The sequence below is a fragment of the Phyllobates terribilis genome, unplaced genomic scaffold (assembly GCF_046119375.1).
Source record: "Phyllobates terribilis strain yellow unplaced genomic scaffold, ASM4611937v1 Scaffold_2__4_contigs__length_985480577, whole genome shotgun sequence".
Lineage (NCBI taxonomy): Eukaryota > Metazoa > Chordata > Amphibia > Anura > Dendrobatidae > Phyllobates > Phyllobates terribilis.
In genome coordinates, this window is record NW_027362762.1 from 422,569,746 (window position 1) to 422,587,080 (window position 17,335).

General features: G+C 40.9%; 1 protein-coding gene across 4 annotated transcripts in view; it reads left to right on the forward strand.

Annotated features, from left to right (window-relative positions):
* The window catches only part of CLIP2 (CAP-Gly domain containing linker protein 2), a 132,305-nt gene that overhangs the window by 100,350 nt on the left and 14,620 nt on the right, over positions 1–17,335 (forward strand). For 3 of the 4 annotated variants that reach the window (XM_073665162.1, XM_073665161.1, XM_073665163.1), the window contains exons 7-10: positions 1,796–1,899; positions 3,276–3,336; positions 10,407–10,511; positions 16,023–16,946. In XM_073665162.1, coding sequence (XP_073521263.1) covers positions 1,796–1,899; positions 3,276–3,336; positions 10,407–10,511; positions 16,023–16,946 — 1,194 coding nt within the window. The remainder of the gene's footprint in view (positions 1–1,795; positions 1,900–3,275; positions 3,337–10,406; positions 10,512–16,022; positions 16,947–17,335) is intronic. The other variant, XM_073665164.1, reaches the window with a different exon arrangement.

Genomic DNA, 17,335 nt, shown 5'->3' on the forward strand with positions numbered 1-17,335 from the left:
TAAGCTTTTGATGCTTATATCCTACACCAGATGTTCTTTTTGTAGATCTTAGTGACTTTTTTAAGGCCACTCAAACAGCTGTTTTTCATCAAATTAATCCTTGGCACCAGATAAAGTTACGCCTTTAGTCCATTTTATTCAGTTCTAATACAGAAATCAATGCATTTTATTTGTGTTTTTTGTAAATTTTTAATTATTTTTTTTTGTAAGATGTTCTGATACAATAATCACATGAAGCCTAAAGCCTAAACACAATTTTCTTTTATTGAAGGTTCTTACAATTAATTGTAAAAAACATGAATAAAAGTTACTGCAATGCAGAACAAGTTTTATGTTGCACACAATAAATGTTACATAGCATGATTGTGCAATATTCAGCACTGGTTCTCCTACATGTATATCACACCATGTGCTAAACTAACCTTCTGAATTCTTAAAGGAGTTATCCTGCATTTTTAAATTACTGGATTATCTCAAGATAACAATAGTAGATCAACGCAGGTGTGCCTCTTGGCGATCAGATGGTTGAAGAAGCCACAGTTCTCCATTGAGTGACGCATCTTGTTCATTGTTTGCCAGGCACAGTGTTGTACTTTTAATAGCAGCTGGTAATATATGGATAGAATTCTTCCTGATGGTGCACAGATTAGATATGGCCTCCGAAGAACAGCTGATATAACTGCGAAGCAAAGACCTGCACACTTGAGTGGCATAAAAATATCATGTGGTTTTAGTCTTCAAAAAGCTTAAATTCCAACAAAAAGCCAGAGAATAAAAACACGTCTCACACAGATCCGTACTTTTAATAGCAACTTTACCTGGTTATACAGCTTAGTCCCAATCATTTCAATGGGGCAAAGATGTAGTGAGCTGTAATACAAGGTACATCTACTACTAAAAGTATGGCGATGTGCTTGATACACAATGAAGGGGACACATTGGAGCCAACTCAAACAGCTGATCCATGGGAGCAACTAAGAGTCTGACCCCCACTGATATACTATTGATGGACTATTCTAAGGAATAAAATTTTACACACAATGTTGAGGGTTGGGAAATGGTGAAAAGAAGGTAGGGAGGAGAAATCACAACACCAAAGCGATACGTATCAGGAAGAGTGGGTAGAAGAGAGCTGTTACTTCTCTTTTTCATTAATTTCCAAACTGCCAAAGATGGAATAATCTCTGAATAGGCTCTGAATCAGCTTTCTTCAGTCCATGATGAACATACTCTTTCTTCGCACGGTGAGGCAGTTCTTCAAAAGCCACATAGCACTCGTAAAATAGTTATTAAGATGTCAGGCCATCTGGATTGCCCCAACACTGTGGCACCCAGTAACCAATCCAAACAGAATTGAGTGGCGTGATAATCTGTTTGTGGGTTAAAAAAAAGTATTTTAATTCATGTTTCAGGGCTACAGATTATATGCAATGGGGCACTGCCAATAGAGGCGCAAAGTGGTTTTGTCTGAGAAACAGCATTTTGGACAACACACGCTGTTGGTCTACTTGATTTGGGTGGATATTCTATGGAGTCTACCTATTCGTTCAAATCCTTGTGCCCAATAGGTAACCTGCCAGAAGAGGTAGCTTTGGGTTGAACAGATCAACCAATCAGCTGAGTGTTCATGGAAAGAGGGTATTAAACTGCTTCCAGATGTAACAAAGAACAGCCTATCTCCTGTAAGGAAATAGGCATGTTTAATGTCTAATTAGAGGCTCCAATTAGATAATTGGTCGATCCTAGCAGATTCAATTTGCCCTCCAAGCTTCATTCTTATATTTTTGTCTTTTAGTACATTGCAGAAGCAGAGGGCAATCTTCAGAGGGCTCGGACCATGGTGGAAAGTACTCAGAAAGAGAAAGTTGAGCTACTTAATCAACTTGAAGAGGAAAGAAGGTAAATTCAGATTTTCCTTTATTCGTAGTAGGCAATTTATGTTCAAACCTATATAAGTATCTTTTAGCTAAATATACCTTTCGATATGCACAAAATATATAAAAATTCCTGTACAAAAAAGTGTAGAACCCAATAAACATAAATAAAAAGTACTCTTTATTAATACATGGTTAAAATATATTTGAAAAAAAAACAGTACTTAGACACAAAAAAATATATCAACTAAATGAGCAAGAAGACTCCTATACATACAGTAGATTCATTTAGTAAAAACAGATATATACGTAGAGATCATAGAATCATAGAATGGTAGAGTTGGAAGGGACCTCCTGGGTCATCGTGTCCAACCCCCTGCTCAATGCAGGATTCACTAAACCATCTCAGACAGATGTATGTCCAGCCTCTGTTTGAAGACTACATAGCCCTGTGCATTGAAGATGGATACTCAGAAAAGTTTTCAAAAGCCCCAAAAATTAGAATGCAAATAAAACATACAAAACGTATTTGCTAAAGTAAATTTAATCATCTTTATTTGTGTGTCTTAAGCAGATGTTAGACATTAGTTAGCTGAAGACTCTCACCCATGGCTTGGCTTAACACGGATATTATTTAAATAAATGCTTTTCAAAGAAAGAAACAAAAGGCCCCATTCATCAAAGCTTTTATGACAATATTCTGGCATAAAAAGCTTTAGAAAGTCACATAATTTTGGCGCAACTTGAGGATTGCCTAAAATTTTACTACTTTTGGCGTCCTATGCCAATTTCACCCAGCTCTGATAAAATGGGTGGAGCGGGAGACAGGGGTGTGGCGACCATCCGGTTGTCAAGTTCATGATGAATGGCGGTGTTCGCTAAGCTACAACTCTTACTCCAGCAAGGACTGGCGTAGGATATGCGGCGAGGTGCACACCACACGTCTGATGCTTCTGCTTCATGAAGAGGTGTATATCTCCTCTTGAATCATAATCGTCTGACTCCAGGACATCTCCTCATCAAAATTAGCATGAACAAATCGGAACTGTGAGACCTTTATCATTCAGATCACTGAAGTCATGTAGCTAGTAAGTTGCAAACCAGCTCAGTGTGAATAGTAGTATTATTATCAAGATTAAGCAAATTGTTTGCATGGAATAATTATTTGAACTTTTAGGGGTTCATTCACTTTGAAAAACCTATTTCCAATGTTTTTTTTTTCTCTGATGAGTTTGCTGTATCCATTATAAACTGGAAATGGGAAGAAAAAGTAGAAACGGAATTGGTTATATTGCTAATAATAATAACAATAACAACACATATAACAAGAATTGACTTTTGAATTTAACTTCTGATCTTCTTATTAGGAGAAATAACAAATCATCTTTTTTCAAAATGTAGGAAAGTTGAAGATCTTCAGTTCAGAGTGGAAGAAGAGTCTATCACAAAGGGAGACTTAGAGGTATTGTTTGTAGCTTGCATTTTCTTCAGTTCTTTTGTGATGTTAAAAGAATTATGACACGGGCATGTTACTTGGCTAGAATCTGGTAGAAGATTTTTTTTTTATCTTAGGATCACTCTATGGCGCAACAATTGTAGCCCAGGATATCAGTTCTTCTAATGATCTAGTGACATAAACCATCAGCAGCTATTTTAACTACATCAACACATTGTAGAACCTACATAGTCTGCAATTATATAGACAATTGACTCTTATACACTCTTTCCAGTGTTTGAGGTCGTCAGATTATGATATTTCACTACTGTGTACTGAGTACATAAGCTGCATAGAAATACTTAAAACCCATTGATCAGTAAAGTGGATTCTGTTACTGCACAAATGCATTGTTTTCTTGATGTTGAGTAAATTCTCCTGTATACATTGGGAACAATATATATCTGGCAATATTAGGATAGGCATAGATTTATGTTATGAGTGCATTTCTATGGAATAAGACAAGGGTATAAAACAAATTAAAATTATTTGTGTATGTTAAAGTAAAAATGTTGAAAACAATAGCAAAAAGACTTTTAGGTAAAATTAATGTAATATATTTTATTGCAAAGGGGTGGTCCGGTATCCAGAAATATTGCATATCTTTCTATGGGTTGTATGTGATAATGCATCTCAACTCCATTAGAGATGTGGTGCTATTTTTTTTGGGAAAAAAAGCCGACCTGTTTTTTTTTTTAACCGTGGATGACCCCTTTAAATGTACGGCATAGTGTATAAATTAATCCATAGTATAATAATCCATTTATGGCGCATTAGGATGTTAACAATATAATATATCTGTCTCCTGCTTAAGGGAAAGCTGTCACTAGAGTCATGTTACCAGAACCGCAAACAACATGAATCAGGGCTACACAATTGCAGGCAGATATGTTTTTCTCTGAAACGCCCAAGCATTTTACAAAAAAACATATCTGGCTGCAAAAAAAAGTTAGTTTGAGGAACTATTGGGAAAGAGTAGACTAGTCAGACGCCACCAACGGATGGTTTCTTCCTACACCGCTACAGTTGATTGACTGGGTTCTCCCATGTCTGTTTATAGGTATATAGGGAGAGACCTGTCAATCACCTGGAGCAGGGCAGGGAGAAACCGGACTGGGTGGCACCAGACTAATCTCGTCTCTGCCTTTGGTACCTGGCCGGGTCTTCAAACTCTGTTTGCTCTGAAACGCCAGCAACATACCTGGCGACAATTGTGCAGCCGGGCTCTGAGTCATGTTCCACGTAGTTTGGGCAGCACTAATTGAATTACAAGTTCCCTTTGGTCTTATACACTGCTCAAAAAAATAAAGGGAACACTCAAATAACACATCCTAGATGTGAATGAATGAAATATTCTCATTGAATACTTTGTTCTGTACAAAGTTGAATGTGCTGACAACAAAATCTGTAACGGGTCTGGGAGGCGGAACCTCTGAGCTACTATACAAGGGGGCAGTCCTTGTAAGGGAGCGGGTGGCGACCAGGCAGGCAGTCACAGCAGGTGACCGGGACAGTCTCTGGAAGAACGGGCAGGAGATCACGACAAGTGACTGGGGCAGTCTCTGGGTGAACGGGCAGATGGTCACGGCAAGTGACCGGGACAGTCTCTGGAAGAACGGGCAGGAGATTACGGCAAGTGACTGGGGCAGTCTCTGGGTGAACGGGCAGGTGGTCACGGCAAGTGACCGGGGCAGTCTCTGGGTAAAGGGTTGGTACGACCTGTGGCGGCTGATGGTAGACTTGAGCTCCCAGGTGAGCAGGCAAGAGTCTCTGGTTAAACGGGTGGTCACAGCATGTGACGGCGGAGCCTCCAGGAAGACCAACAGACAGGCGGCTCCCAGGAGATGTGCGCTCCCAGGAGAGCGGGCAGAAGTCTCTGGACAGGCGGGTGGTCACAGCACGTGACGGCAGAGCCTCCAGGTAGGCTAGCAGACAGGCAGATGAGCGCTCCCAGGTGAGCGAGCAGGAGTCACTGGACAGGCAGGTGGTCACAGCATGTGACGGCGGAGCCTCCAGGTAGACTAGCAGGCAGGTAGCAGGTGAGCGCTCCCAGGTGAGCGGGCAAGCTGGTCCATAGACAGACTGACGGGAGTAGGAAGGCAGACCGTCGGACCTCAGGCAAGCAGGCAGGTGGCTGGTGTGCGCTCCCAGGTGAGCGGGCAGGCTGGTCCTTAGACAGACTGACAGGAGTAGCAAGGCAGACCGTCGGACCTCAGACTAGCAGGCAGGTAGCAGATAATCAGGCAGGAATCTGGCAGGTAACTGGCAGGTAACTGGCAACGGGACCTGAGGGCTGAAGCAGAGTAGTGAACAGTGCAACAACATTGCTCGGATACCTCCATTTTGGAGGAGGTGCCTTATATATGGTAAAGTCCTCCGGCCATTGGCCGGGGACTCCTTAGGACGGCGCGCGCGGCCCCTTTAAGAGGGAGGGAGGGCGCGCGCGCGCGCCCTAAGCACAGTGGCCGGGAAGGAGCGCGCGCTGCCAGCAGAGCGGGAGAGGGACGCCGGGCACGGAGCAGAGCGGTGAGGGGAACAGCGTCCCTGCCTAGCAGAGGGCAGGGACGCCGGCACTACAAAATCACACAAAAATCATCAATGGAAATCAAATTTATTAACCAATGGAGGCCGGGATTTGGAGTCACCCCCAAAATTAAAGTGGAAAAACACACTACAGGCTGATCCAACTTTGATGTAATGTCCTCAAAACAAGTCAAAATGAGGCTCAGTATTGTGTGTGGCCTCCACGTGCCTGTATGACCTCCTTACAACGCCTCGGCATGCTCCTGATGAGATTGTGGATGGTCTCCTGTGGGATCTCCTCCCAGACCTGGACTAAAGCATTCGCCAACTTCGGGACAGTCTGTGGTGCAAAGTGACGTTGATGGATGGAGCGAGACATGATGTCCCAGATGTGCTCAATCGAATTCAGGTCTGGGGAACGAGCGGGCCAGTCCATAGCTTCAATGCCTTCATCTTGCAGGAACTGCTGACACACTCCAGCCACATGAGGTCTGGCATGGTACTGCATTAGGAGGAACCCAGGGCCAACCGCACCAGCATATGGTCTCACAAGGGGTCTGAGGATCTCATCTCGGTACCTAATGGCAGTCAGGCTACCTCTGGCGAGCACATGGAGGGCTGTGCGGCCCTCCAAAGAAATGCCACCCCACACCATTACTGACCCACTGCCAAACCAGTCATGCTGAAGGATGTTGCAGGCAGCAGATCGCTCTCCACGGCGTCTCCAGACTCTGTCACTTCTGTCACATGTGCTCAGTGTGAAACTGCTTTCATCTGTGAAGAGCACAGGGCGCCAGTGGCGACTTTGCCAATCCTGGTGTTCTGTGGCAAATGCCAAGCGCCCTACACGGTGTTGGGCTGTGAGCACAACTCCCATCTGTGGACGTCGGGCCCTCTTACCACCCTCATGGAGTTGGTTTCTAACCGTTTGTGCAGACACATGCACATTTGTGGCCTGCTGGAGGTCATTTTGCAGGGCTCTGGCAGTGCTCCTCCTGTTCCTCCTTGCACAAAGGCGGAGGTAGCGGTCCTGCTGCTGGGTTGTTGCCCTCCTACGGCCCCCTCCACGTCTCCTGGTGTACTGGCCTGTCTCCTCCAGCCTCTGGACACTATGCTGACAGACACAGCAAACCTTCTTGCCACAGCTCGCATTGATGTGCCATCCTGGATGAGCTGCACTACCTGAGCAACTTCTGTGGGTTGTAGAGTCCATCTCATGCTACCACGAGTGTGAAAGCACAACCAACATTCAAAAGTGACCAAAACATCAGCCAGAAAGCATTGGTACTGAGATGTGGTCTGTGGTCCCCACTTGCAGAAACACTCCTTTATTGAGGGTGTCTTGATAATTGCCAATAATTTCCATCTATTGTCTATTCCATTTGCACAACAGCATGTGAAATTGATTGTCAATCAGTGTTGCTTCCTAAGTGGACAGTTTGATTTCACAGAAGTTTGATTTACTTGGAGTTATATTCTATTGTATAAGTGTTCCCTTTATTTTTTTGAGCAGTGTACATTCTGGGGTCTGCAGGGGAGTGCAGGCCGATGAGATCAGCTCCACATTGTAACAATATAGTACATTATGTTACACTCTGGCTTATTTCATTCATCTGTATTTCTCTAGAGATTTCCTTTAGTCATTATAAGAATGGACTTTTTAATATATAATTTTATTTTCACTGCTTATTTGCATTGTAAACTTGCAGTAAATCACAATGCAGAACTGCTCCTTGTAAAACATATATTACTATATTTGTGCTAAGAAATCTCTTTTGAATACACTTGAGACCGTGCACTTAGTAGTAGCTCTCTTATCTATACATTTTTTGGCATTTATAATCATGGTCTTCTAGTCACAAAATTCCGGCACATTAGCTCTTTGTCACAATGTCCCCATTCTTTGTAGTTCATCCTCCCCGATGGCCCCTTCCATTGACATTCACTTGAATAGAAACACATTGTGGAATGACATTCATGTGCCTTTCTGAGGAAAGTTCCCGGGCTCCACGATCATATTTCTAACTGAAGTAGTGAGATACTTTACTGGATAAGATATTTTTATTCTAGTAATTCCAGGGTCACAAAGTTAAAAGACAAATCGCAGTCACATTGTTGGAAAGATAATGTACAGATGGCAAACATTGTGTTTATTAAAGCCCAAAATTATAATGTATCTTTGATGGTGACAGCAACTGATCTGCTGTACCGTCTACAGATCGATGATAGTCCGCCACTGAGGATTTGCAATTATTGCAGTCTGGCAGCATGACGCAACTCTGCAGAAAGAGAAAACTATAGACGTATCAATATCATTATGTTTAGACTAGTGGTTGAAAAAAAAGGTAAGTTTGTGGCAATTCTAGGACTGAGAGATGTAGGAGGGGATCATTTCAATGTTACTTAGCTGTTGTGCTTTTATACCAGTCCTTATCTTTGCTTAATTTTTCTACAGCAATAACATAGTGTTATCACTGTGGAAAAAGAAGAGAATAGGAGCTGAGCTGCAGTTCTCTGCAGCAGCCACTGCGCACTGTACAGAGCTATGGTGTCCACTCTATAGACTGTTCACAGCTGATCAGAGGGGGTGCTGGCTGTTGGACCACCACAGATTTTATATTGATGATGTATCATAAAGATAGGTGAACATAAAATTAGTGGACAACCACTTTAATACTCCCATAGAGTGACTTGCGAAAGTATTCACACCCCTTGGCTTTTGCCTATTTTGTTACATTACAACCTGTGTTTAAATATTTTTGCAATCTGATTTATGCATGATGCATCAGCAATAAATAATCTAAGTTAGTGAAGTGAAGTAAGAAAAATATAGGCATAAATGAAATTAATGGGATCAAATAACTAAAAATTGGCATGTGCATATGCATTCACCCCTTTTTCTTATGAAGCCCCTAAAAATTTCTGGTGTAATCATTACCTTCATTAGTCACAGTCTTAGTGAAAGGAAGTCCACCCGTGTGCAATCTAAGTGTCACATGGTCTGTCAGTATATACACATCTTTTCTGAAAGCCCACAGAGGCTGCAACACCATTAAACAAGAGGCACCACTAACCAAACAACACTGTGAAGACCAAAGAGATCTCTAAACAAGTCAGGGACAAAGTTGTTGGGAAGTACAATCCATTATCATCAAATGGAAAGTACATGGTACCACAACAAACCTGCTAAGAGAGGGCTGCAAACAAAAACTCTGAGCCCGAACGAGGAGGGAATTAATCACAGAGGCAGCACAGAGACCAAAGGTAACTCTGAAGGAGCTGCAGAGTTCCCAGGCAGAGACTGGGTATCTGTCCATACAACAACAATAAACCGTACACTTCATAGAGGTGGCCCTTAAGAAAGAATGGGCAGAAAAAAGCCTTTACTTACACACAAAAATTATAAGGCTCATTTTGCGTTTGCCAAAAGACATGTGGGAGACTCCCCAAATGTATGGAGGAAGGTGCTGTGGTCAGATGAGACCAAAATTGAACTTTTTCACCACCAAGGTAAACGCTATATCTGGCACCAAACCAACACAGCTCATTACCCCAAGAACACCATCCCCACAGTGAAACATGGTGGTGGCAGCATCATGCTGTGGGGATGTTTTTCGGCAGCAGGGTCGGGAAAATAGTCCAAGTCGAGGGAAAGATGGTCCGAGTCAATCGGAAGATGGATGGTGTGAAATACAGGGATATCCTTGAGCAAAACCTGTTTCAGTCTGTCAGTGATTTGAGATTGGGACGGAGGTTCACCTTTCAACAAAACAATGACCCAAAGCATACTGCTAAAGCAACACTCGAATGGTTTAAGGGGAAATGTGTAAATGTTTTGGAGTGGCCTAGTCAAAGTGCAGACCTTAATCCAATTGAGAATCTGTGGTTAAACTTGAAAAAATCCTGTTCACCGGAGGAAACCATCTAACTTGAAGGAGCTAGAGCAGTTTTGCTTTTAGGAATGGGAATAAATCCCAATGGCAAGATGTGGAAAGCTCATAGAGACTTATCCAAAGCAACTTGCAACTGTAATTGCCGCAAAAGGAGGCTCTACAAAGTACTGACTTTAGAGGGGTTAATGTGTATGTACATTGAAGTTTTCAGTCATTTTGTCCTATTTGTTGTTTGCGTCACAATAAAAAGAAAATCAAATATTCACAGTTGCAGGCACGTTCTTTACATGAATTGGTACAAACCCTCAAAAAAAACTGTGAAATTCCAAGTTGTGAGGTAGTAAAACACTGAAAATGTCAAGGGGATGAATACTTTTGCAAGCCACTGTATACAACTAGTTAGTTTCTATCCAATTCAGCTAGGAAAGTGAGTTCTTCATAAACAGCACTGCTTGCACTGAAATGAACAATAATTGCATCTGGTTCTTTACCAATGTAAGTTGCCAGCAGTTACTTTACAGCTGAGTCTTTAGCCTGTCAACAATATCCTTTCTTGTAGATGTTGGATGATGCTGCAACTTTTCACTCCTGCTCTCTTTCTTTCCTATCCCGTGTGTGCAGACACAGACGCAGTTGGAGCATGCCCGAATTCGGGAGCTCGAGCAGAATCTACTGTTTGAGAAGGCAAAAACTGCAAAGCTTCTCAAAGAATTAGAGGACAAGAGGGTACAGTAAAATGGAATCAGTGACCCATGCCTGAAGTCCAGTGTGCTTGTCAGCTTCATTTACACCCCCTTGGCCTGACTGTTTTGTTTTTTTTTGCTTCACATGTTTCTACCCATATTTGGCTTAGAAACATTTTATTTTTGCATTCACTTTTTTGCACCCTAAATAAATTATTATTTGCCGACTATTTTCAGACTTAAAGCAGTAGTCTTTTAATTTATTCATTTCTATCGAGTTACCTTTTTTTGTATTTTTTAAACTGTTGTAAAATCTTACATACATATATCAGAGAACAAATATAAACATTTGGCGTAATACCAAATGCTGCATATATTTGAGTTAACGCACAGGCTAATATACCCAGTACTACTGCTTTTAGTTTGTTACGAAGCACATGGAATCATTGGGATTTTGCCTCAGCATTTTTACATTTTTTCCTTTACTGCATTAATACCAATTAAATCACAAAGGTATTTGTTTGGAATTCACCCTCGCTCATCATAATCTGCATCGTTATGATAACACAGTAACATATTCTCATCTAACCCAGCTCAGTTGAGCGTAAATTCTATTACAGGTTAATAAAATCCAACAATGCTTGACAGTCTCCAATATTATTAAAGATGGTGGCAGAAGTGTAGTTTATTTGGGGCCCTATTGGAAATGCTTTTCCTAATGCTTTGATCACACTGGTCTCTGATACAATTTTTTAAAGGATCCATAACAGATATAATAGATCTTTTACTCTCCTGTTGAAGGATTCATGATATTCTGTTAAGAACGTTTATCCCTTTTATTTGTAATGGCTCCATCAGGTTTCAATTTTTTTTCTGAGTTGGATACTGTGACATTTTAAAGGGGTTTTTCCGCAATTAGACTTGTACCCTTTGTTAACTCGATCCATGCCCCTCCTCTTATAGGTCTTGTGGAGCGGGAAATAATCAATAATGTCCACCAAATAAGGTGGTAGCTGTTTCTTTTGTTTATATGAGGTAAAGTTTCTTCTTTCGGAGAGTGACATGTCAAGCATGACATGCCAAGGTGAGGAGACTTGAGCCTTACAATGCTCCTCTGGGAAATATGCAAATTGTCTCTTCAGAGAGGAAGCGGACTAGAACTCTAGTGCCACCTATAGGAAGTAACAATCCTAAAAGTCAATATCGACCCTCTAACGAGCCTTGCCACATGACTTAGGATAACAGCCAAACTAGGAATCTCAATTTGCAGACACAATGTTTCAGGGTGTTGCCCCTCGTCAGTGCAAAGTGTGAGATCTGGTTTGGCTGGGTGAGAGACATCTGACTGGGATCCAAGTGGTAACGTTTCTCCTTGCGGAGCGTGACATGTCAAGCCTCACATTTTTTTGTTTATATGTGTTACATATAGCACTGTAGTCTGCCTTGAAACGGGATGTCATCCTATCAACCGGGCAGGGTTGTAAGCCGACAAAGCTCTCACAATGATGTGACTAATTGATGTGATGTAATAACAGTTCTGGTCAGACCAGATCAATTCCATCTGTCCATATCAGATCAATTAAGAAATGAAGGCTCAGAAACCCTGTAGGTTTTTCTGTTCTGTACTAGGGACCAACAAGGCCACCATACTAGGGAGCTTAATGGCCCTTGTCCAACTCTGTTAGCCTTTATATATGGCTTTACCACATGCATAATCCCTAATAGTTCATCGATGGTTACTCAACAGAACTTTGCAAATCTATGTTGCTTACCCTCATTTAACACATTATTGATAAACCAGCACAAAACCTATACCTGTAGGTTCCTATAAAAGTCACATATTAGGATATTCTTTGGAGGTAATATCCTAAGTGGTTAAGCCACAAAAGTTCATTAAAAAAAATCAAGTTAGCAGATAAGAATAATGGATCATAAGAAGATTATTAGATACCAAATTGTTTATGGGTTAAACGTTATATCCCTGTGTTATACTATAATAATTCAGTAACACTATACTAATTGGTAATCTAGCAGGTTCAGTTTCAAGGGTTTTCTGGGCACCACTTAAATTTCTGTAGTCATTCTATATGACTGAAGATTGCTTTTGTGTATATTCTCGTGATTTGACTTAATTGTAAATTTTCAAATTTTTGATTTATGCACACTGTAGTTAGAGAATAGTGCAGTTCATACTGCCATAAGTTCAGCTTCTAAAGGGAACCTGTCAGCAGGTTTGTCCCATATGAAATAAGACCACCACCTTTCAGCCCTGATATACAGCATTCTAGTATGCTGTATACAGTTATATGAAAAAGTTTGGGCACCCCTATTAATCTTAAGCTTAATGTTTTATAAAAATTGGTATTTTTGCAACAGCTATTTCAGTTTGATATATGTAATAACTGTTGGACACAGTAATGTTTCTGCCTTGAAATGAGGTTTATTGTACTAACAGAAAATGTGCAATCTGCATTCAAATAAAATTTGACAGGTGCATAAGTATGGGCACCCTTATCATTTTCTTGTTTTAAATACTCCTACCTACTTTTTAATGACTTACTAAAGCACTTTTTTTGGTTTTGTAACCTCATTGAGCTTTGAACTTCATAGCCAGGTGTATGCAATCATGAGAAAAGCTACTTAAAGTGGCCACTTGCAAGTTGTTCTACTGTTTGAATCTCCTCTGAAGAGTGGCATCATGGGCTCCTCAAAACAACTGTCAAATGATTTGAAAACAAAGATTATTCAACATAGTTGTTCAGGGGAAGGATACAAAAAGCTGTCTCAGAGATTTAACCTGTCAGTTTCCACTGTGAGGAACATAGTAAGGAAATGGAAGAACACAGGGACAGTTCTTGTTAAGGCCAGAAGTGGCAGGCCAAGAAAAACATCAGAAAGGCAGAGAAGAAGAATGGTGAGGTCAGTCAAGGACAATCCTCAGACCACCTCCAGAGAGCTGCAGCATCAACTTGCTGCAGATGGTGTCACTGTGCATCGGTCAACTATACAACGCACTTTGCACAAGGAGAAGCTGTATGGGAGAGTGATGCGAAAGAAGCCGTTTCTGCAAGCACTCCACAAACAGAGTCGGCTGAGGTATGCAAAAGCACATTTGGAGAAGCCAATTTCTTTTTGGAAGAAGGTCCTGTGGACTGATGAAACCAAGATTAAGTTGTTTGGTCATACAAAAAGGCGTTATGCATGGCGGCAAAAAAACACAGCATTCCAAGAAAAACACTTGCTACCCACAGTAAAATTTGGTGGAGGTTCCATCATGCTTTGGGGCTGTGTGGCCAATGCCGGCACCGGGAATCTTGTTAAAGTTGAGGGACGCGTGGATTCCACTCAGTATCAGCAGATTCTTGATAATAATGTTCAAGAATCAGTGACAAAGTTGAAGTTACGCAGGGGATGGATCTTTCAGCAAGACAATGATCCAAAACACCGCTCCAAATCTACTCAGGCATTCATGCAGAGGAACAATTACAATGTTCTGGAATGGCCATCCCAGTCCCCAGACCTGAATATCATTGAACATCTGTGGGATCATTTGAAGAGGGCTGTCCATGCTCGGCGACCATCAAACTTAACTGAACTGGAATTGTTTTGTAAAGAGGAATGGTCAAAAATACCCTCATCCAGGATCCAGGAAATCATTAAAAGCTACAGGAAGCCACTAGAGGCTGTTATTTTTGCAAAAGGAGGATCTACTAAATATTAATGTCACTTTTCTGGTGAGGTGCCCATACTTATGCACCTGTCAAATTTTGTTTGAATGCAGATTGCACATTTTCTGTTAGTACAATAAACCTCATTTCAAGGCAGAAACATTACTGTGTCCAACAGTTATTACATATATCAAACTGAAATAGCTGTTGCAAAAACACCAATTTTTATAAAACATTAAGCTTAAGATTAATAGGGGTGCCCAAACTTTTTCATATAACTGTATATGCCCCCAATCCAGCCTGCAACAAAAGAAAAACACCTTTTATTATACTCACTTACGGCGCGGTCTGGTCCGACGGGCGTCCCTGTCTTGGTCTAGTGCTTTCCTTCTTCTTTCGGTGCCATCCTCCTTCTGTGCTTCGTGTGGATGACATGTCCCTGGCATCGCGTTCCTGCGCAGAAGTACTTCTATGCCCTGTCGAGGGCAGAGCAAAATACTGCTGTGCGCATGTGCCGGGAAAGGTCAAAGAGACCCGGCACATGCGCACTGCCGTATTTTGCTCTGCCCTGCCCAGGAGCACAATGCTGAGGGGCACTGTGTAGATGACGTAGGATGCGTCATCCACACGAAGCACAGGAGGACGGCACTGAAAGAAGAGAGGAGGTGCCGGACCAAAGACCCACGACGCCCATCGGACCTGACCGCCCCTTGGATGAGTATAATAAAAGGTGTTTTTATTTTGTTACAGGCCGGATTGGGGGCATATATACAGCATATTAGAATGCTGTGTATCAGGACTGAAAGGTGATGTTCTTAACAAACCTGGGGACTGGTTCACTGTAATGATATTGGCAATAAGATGTACCAGCAGGTTCCAACAGATTTTTCTAGAAGGATTTATATTCTGATTTTTATCAATTATATCATATGGAAAATACTTCTACAAGTTGTTGACCTTTAGCTTTGACTTTTAGTTTTCTGCTTTAAAGGGTATAGGCAGGAATTGAGGAAATAATGTTAGTAAGATAGATCATTGATTTCTTTCATAGCATCACTAGCTTGCATCTCCCCCTAGACATAAATATTAATTACGGTATATAGAATGCTGTCAGAGTAGGGTTGAGTAATCCCATTGATTTAATAAATTACCTTGGTTTCAACTTCAAATTTTTTTAGGCATGTTAGTATCTTGGGTACTTGTAGAAATTGACAATTTTAGAATGGTGTCTGATTCAAAATGAGATGGAACCTAAAGTGCAATACCCAGGTACTTACCCCATCCACTTTATGTAAAGTCTTGGTGGAAAAATCTACATTTTATGAAAAAATTCAATCAAAAACACCGAAATCCATGGTAATATATTTGTACCATAATGGTTAGGGGCATGCCCAATAAAGTACAAGCCTACAAAAAAATGGAGTATTGTCATTTGGGTATATATACTCCATTTCATGAGAAAACTGAAACTTGTGGGATTCTATATTTTTCTACTTTCTGTCAAGATCTAGCTTATATTTAAATTGCCATTCACTTCAGATCACTGATTATATTCTTCATTTCTTAACAAACACCTTCTAACACCTAAGCTTTATGCCATGTTGATCTCTTTTTACACCAGGGCATATTGTCCTTTGGAATATAATTAATATTGTGTAATAGTCGGCTATGTTTCATAAAACTACTATATGTGTAAAATATTAGACAGGAAAACTAATTAAAACATTTATAATCTTAAGTAAAACATTAAACCTTGGTGTAAAATAAATCTCTAAAATGTGATGTCTAAAAGTATATATAGCTTTACTATAAACAGTTAGACATTTTAATTGTTAGGATATCTACCATAAGTTAAAACAATTTATTCTAATTTTTTATTCCTGCAGCAGACAACGGTAGAAGAACAGACGAGGATTCAGCAGCTGGAAGAAGAGCTTAACCTCCGACGCAATGAGATTGAAGACCTTCAGCACTGCTTACTAAACTCTAGTCAGTCAGATTTACCAGAACATAAAATTGGGCTTCAAACCGAGGCCTTGCGATTACGAGACCAGCTTCTCTCTGCTAGCAAGGAACATCAGAAAGAGAGTAGTCTGCAAAGAGATAAGTATGAAGAAAAGATGAAAAGATATCAGCAAGACATTGAAAAACTGAAGGCTTCAAATGAGAAGCATGTCCAGGAGATTGGAGAGCTGAAGAAAAAGCTAGAGCAGGCCACAAAAGAGAATATAGGAATGATGGACAGTTGGAAGTCTAAATTGGACAGTTTAGTTTCTGACCATCAGAGATCTCTAGAAGACTTGAAAGGTTCCTTGGTTACCAGTCCTGACTCTCAACACAAAGAAATAGTAGAGCTTAAAGCAAGTGTGGAAAGCTTAAAAATGGAACATCAACTTGAAATAGAAAACCTGAAGGCTAAAAATGAGATCGAAATTGCAGTGCATATCAAAGAGAGGGAAACTCTCAAAAGTAAACTTCAGGAAATTAGAGATGAACTTGAGGAAGGAAATAATAACTGGAAGACACAGCTAGAATCAAAAACCAATCAACACCTCAAAGAGCTTCAGGATATTAAGGACAAATATCGAGAGGCAGAGCAACTGCAAGCTGAATATAATGACCAGACACAAGCCATTGCCTTCTTAAAAGAACAGATTTCCACTGCAGAAAAGAAAATGCAGGACTACGATATGCTCCAGAAAGCAGACACTAGGAATAATCAAGAGATCCACAGACTACAGGAGAAAATTTTGGTCTTAGAAAACAAATTGCAGTCCATAGAGGCTCTTCACTCTTCACAAAATCCTAATGTAGGATACTATGGTTTTCTTCTAATTTTACATAGACCAAGTATTAACATTAGTTAAGTAATTTATATTATAAAATGTATCAAGATGAGATATGGTAAAAAATTAAAATGAGTTAACTAAAGGGTCCCATACACATTGATCTTGGTGGCATCGGCCAATTGTCTAATGTATATGGGGACCTCCTGACTCTTCCCTGACAGATGATGTCAGGAGAAAGAAGGACCCACCCAGCAAGTCAGATTTTGAATCACTGTTCTCTAAGATGTAAGCCGCTGCCAGATGACTATGGCAATGACTATCTTATAGAAAACGCAGGCGCACAAGGCCAAGTGTTCATGTATATGAGAGAGTGGGGGGATATAGCCGTCAGCCGAATGATCTGCTAATCT